This window comes from Pinus tabuliformis, chromosome 8 (genome assembly GCF_031772625.1).
Source record: "Pinus tabuliformis cultivar Carrire ecotype Pingquan chromosome 8, CPIR1, whole genome shotgun sequence".
Classification (NCBI taxonomy): Eukaryota; Viridiplantae; Streptophyta; class Pinopsida; order Pinales; family Pinaceae; genus Pinus; species Pinus tabuliformis.
The window spans coordinates 1410884269-1410889313 of NC_142294.1; the positions used below are offsets into that span (position 1 = coordinate 1410884269).

Below are 5045 nucleotides of genomic sequence, written 5' to 3' on the forward strand. Positions count from 1 at the left end.
CAAGTGATCAAGCTACCTCTGAAGGACCTGCTCTGATACCAATTGTTGGAAATAATACTGAGAGGCGGGGGGGGTGAATCAGTATTATCAACTCAGATACTTTTCAATTTCATACTCAGAATCATATACGCGGCTTCAGTTCAGTATATCAGTGTATATACGCGACTGTGTTAAATGAAACTAGCATACATGCAGTAATCTTATGAATCAGTTAGCTTATCTTCAGTAAATTCATTAGAACATTATTAACCATAATAACAGTAATCAGGTGCAGTAAAACAGAACAGATCATCACACATAAGAAGCACACATGAACACAAGATATAAGGTGGAAACCCAATGTGGGTGAAAACCACCTGTTGCAATTCATCTCTTTCTTCCTTTAATAAGAAACTTCTTTTACAATGTACTGGTGCAATCCTTTACCAGCACGCAGGCTTCAACCTGCTGAGGGCTACAACCCTCTCTCGTTTTCCAGCTACTTCTGGAAGGGAGCTACAATCCCCTCAGCTCTTGTACTAGCTAATATACTAGTACATAGGTGCTGACCTACAGAAGGCTACAACCTTCTTTTCTTCAGGGACCACGTTTCATTAATTTTCAGACTGGATCCATGAGTACAAAACAATCATTGCTGCAATACAATCATCAACTTATTCTTGCATCATAAATCTCTAAATCACCCAATACTGAATCACTGAAACCCTATCATCAAAAACTCAGAACACAAACCAGAGCCCAGAAATCTGCAACAATCACTAGAATCAACAGCAACCTGAAACACCAAATCTCATAATGCATACGCTACTTGACTACATCAAAACCACGTGTGTATGCACTTTCACCAAAGACAACCCGCGTACAGATCTAAAGATAATTACTTATACCTTCGCTGTCAGATCCAACCTTAGCCAAGCATCACACACAGATAACCAGCAATACTAGATCTTCCCACTTCGTCAGACATCCATTCCTTGCCTCTCCAATTTGCCTAATGATCTTCTCCTCCTTTTATAGTCTTAGGCGTTGCTCAATACCACGGTCCAAAACCATAATAAATCAATACCAAGAACCCAATACTTGGATTCAACACACTTGTCGAGATACCATGGTCCAAAACCATAGGTTCAAATACCGAGGACTAACTACCACGGACCAAGACATAAGTTTTCCCACCTGTACGTGATTTTCGTTGCGTGAAAGTGTGTGTATATGCATACGCGTCTTTGACACGTCCAACCCACGTGTATACACTGATTTGTCACAATGAACCTCCATATATCTCTTTCTTGACCTGTTGTACTAAGATCTGTCCTCTGATTAAGTTGCCATCACCTGTATCAACCTCTGAGTGAGTTTCCATCAAGGACAACACTTGTATCATAATGCCAACATAATGCCATCTTCAAACTTGATGCCCGTAATGAGGCTTGACTGCCTCTTTTGGCCAAGGGCACAACGAAATGATTCTACCATGAGGATGAAAAGATAAGGGGATAAGGGGCAGCCTTGCCTTAGTCCTCCTAAGGAGTGAAAGGAGGGTCCGGGTCTTCTGTTGATGAGGGGAGCGATCCAAGGCCCAGAGATGCATGCTCTTATGACATTAATAAGGAGAGGTGAGAAGCCCATCCTTTGAAGAACTGCGAATAAAAAAGAATGCCTTACTCTGTCAAAGGCATTGGCCAGATCTAGTTTCAGAATGAAGCCTTTCTCATTCCTTGCATGACTTGAGCGTATGGCCTCTTGAACTAGAAGAATAGAGTCTGAAATTTGTCTATTAGCCATAAAGCCTCCTTGGTTTTCTGAGATTAGCATCGGTAGAAGAGGTTTGAGCCGAGAGGCTATGATTTTAGTGAAAATTTTGTATGATGAATTGCATAAAGATATAGGCCTGAAGCGAGAGAAATTGGATGGGCGGTTCTCCTTAGGAATGAGGGCCAAGTGGGTAGAATTTGTATATCCACCTGTTTTGACTTTTTTTTTTGGATCCACTTGATGTATTTTATGAGGTCTTTCTTTATCAACTCCCAGTAGTCCCTGTAAAAACAAATTGGGAATCCATCCGGTCCAGGTGCCTTGTTGGGCTGGAGGCTCCAGATTGCTTCAACTATTTCTTCCTCTTTTATTTCTGCTGTCAGTTTTTTATTCAGATCATCTGTGACTTTAGAATGCAAATGCTGTAGCAAATCATCATGAGATTCTTCCTCCTGTGCTTCGGTTAAAAGGTCCTTAAAATTTTCTGTGGCTGCTTCTTTGATATCTGTTTGTTCCACATGTTGAGTCCCTGTGCTGTCCGTAATGGAAGTTATGGTGTTTCTAACTTGTCTTACAGTGGCTTGTTTATGAAAGAAGGAGGTATTCTTGTCCCCACTTTCCAGCCATATTTGGCTTGATTTGATACGCCACTTTTTTTCCTCCTACCTTTCAATTTTGCTCAATTTATTGTACAACTATTCTTCTTGGATTTTTTCATTATGGCAGTATTCCTTTTGTTCTATTGTGCATTGAAGTTCAGCAATTTGAATTTTTAGCTCATGTTTTTCCTTTTCTGGCTCCGTATAGTGCGATTTGGTCCAGTATCTAAACGCTTTTTGCACATTCTTTAAGTTATTCTCCCATATGTAGCCTGGGGAGCCTTCAATATGCTGTCCCCAGGTGAGCTGGATGATGTTTCAGGCAGCTTGATGATTGCTCCAAATATGATTGAATTTAAATGGAAGCAAACCAAGGGCGCAGTGAGTATCCAATGCGAGTGTGATTGGATAGTGGTCTGAAACGAAAAAGGGTAAAATGGCAGAGTTTACAGTTGAGAAGGTTGACAGGAGGGAGATATTAACCAAGAATCGATCCAGCCTCTCCATGATATTGTGGCTACCTAGCCTACGATTGCTCCATGTGAACTTGCGATTTTTTGGAGCTATATCTATCAAATCACCAGTGTGCATTATATTTTCCATTTGGTTCCTGAAAGGATCTGGCAGAAAATTCCCCCCTCGCTTTTCATTAGCATGCAGAATTAAGTTGAAGTCGCCACCTACTATGATGTTGCTATTATCTTCTTCCATAATGTGATTACTAAGAGCTTCCCAACAGATTTCTTTATCCCTGTAATGATTGGGAACATATACATTAAAGATGACAATCTATTGATTGTTGATATTATTTCTCAGAACTGTTTTTATCCAATGCTGATCGATTAGCGCAGCTTCACTGTGCCAATCATTTTGATTCCAGATGGTGGTAATTCCTCCAGAAGCTCCTCTAGCTTCGCATATGCTTCCTTTGTAATATTTATACTTTCCAATGATCTTGTTGATTTCTGATTCTCTTTGCTTTGTTTCCTGTAGTAATATGATGGATGGTTTCTCCTGCACTGTAAGATCTTTTAGAGCATTGACTTTGGAGGGGTGCCCGAGTCCCCTACTGTTCCAAGAAATAATTTTAATCATTTCAGAACTGTGGTTCGAGGAAGTGCTCTGCCTCCCTTGTCTATGCTTGCTACTTCTTGATCTTTTGTTCCCTGAATGTAAGATTCTATTGGATTCTGCAGACCAAGGGCTATGTCTTTCTATGCGTTTTCATCCCTATGCTATTTTGAAGTCTTTCTCCCTGGCTTCTTTTGGCCATCAAAGGAAGATCCCTGGTCCTTGGAGTTACTTCGGGTGATTCTAGGGTGCCGGGGTTCAATTAAGAGGTGAGGAAGAGTAGTCATAGAGTGAGGGGAAGAGGGATGATCAGGAGGGTTCGAAGGAGTAGCGTCATCTTCAGGGAGGGAAAGAACATCGAAGGGGTTGGAGGATGGAGGAGATTGAAGGGATTTTCCAAATCCAGGGGATTGAGATTGATGAGGAGGGGAAGGCGAAGGAGATGGGATTTGGGCAGAGGTTTTATGAGAGGAGGGACCAGGTTCATTGGGTAAAGAGGGACTAGGGGTTGATTTTTTTTTTACCACTTCCCATTGCTGTTCTTGAGTATTATTATCCACATTAATGATCTTAGTACAGCGATTAGCAAAATGACCATACTCGTGACATACCTTACACTTGAAGGGGATCTGTTCGTAATAGAGTTGTTGTATGTGCGACCATTCATCGACTTTGATCTAAATGGCCTCTGGAAGTCCTTTGCCCAGGTCGACCTCGAAGCAGATACGGGCACATGCTTGCATGTTGTCTCTTGGCTCGCTTCTGTCAATATATTTTCCGACTGCATTTCCGATGGCTCGCACAGATTCATCTCCCCAGCAGTGTAATGGGAGATGGGGGAGGCGAACCCAAACAGGAACCGCATTAGGAATATCAAGCTCTGGATCGAAATCTGGCGTCCACTTGTTTAAGTACAGACCTCTGGAGTCCATAAAATATGGCCCATTGCGAAATATCAGATCCTTGTCATTCTTTGTCTCGAAGTGGAAGGTGAAGTAACCCTTCCCACAAAATCTAATAGCAATTTTCCCTTGAATTTTGTCCGACCAATTTCTTTCCACCCACCTCTGAACAGTTTTAGGTGAGGGCCAAAGACCAGTGAATTGCCCTATCAGACCCTTTTCGGCCAAAGCAAGTGCGGCCATTCTAGGCAGAGTAGGAGGAAGGGAAACCTCTTGTAATCCTTCTATTTTTTTTACGAATTTTGAAATGGCTGGGCGAGCTCGTTGAGGCGGCAAGGAGCTAACAAGAGCTGAGAAAGCCAGCTGCTGAGCGACCTCCTCTGGTGGAGCCTCCGGAGGGGCCATCTGGAAAGAGAGGGGCGAGAACCAGAGTTCTGATGGCGGCCAAGGCAGCGCGCTCGCGCGCTAGGGTTCTCAGGAGCGTAGGTATATAAGATTCTTTATAATTATTATGTATTATTAATTAAGATTATTTATTTGATTATGTTTTATATTTTTATGATGATGATGGTGGTGGTGGTTAACGTCTACTGAAACCAAACTAGGGCTATTGGACCTAAAGAAACAAATTATTTATTTTGATTTAAGATTTTATTCCTATGCTCAAAAAGCTTGGAGAGAAGTGTCCTGAGCTCACTATAATTTTGACACTGTAAAA

At 41.8% G+C, this 5045-nt stretch overlaps 1 protein-coding gene across 1 annotated transcript; it reads right to left on the reverse strand.

The window, feature by feature from the left end:
* Window positions 1-4102: 4102 nt before the first annotated feature.
* LOC149240852 (uncharacterized) lies at window positions 4103-4732 on the reverse strand. The gene has a single exon (XM_089370331.1). It carries the CDS (start codon window positions 4730-4732, stop codon window positions 4103-4105), a length of 630 nt encoding a protein of 209 aa, XP_089226457.1.
* Window positions 4733-5045: the final 313 nt, after the last annotated feature.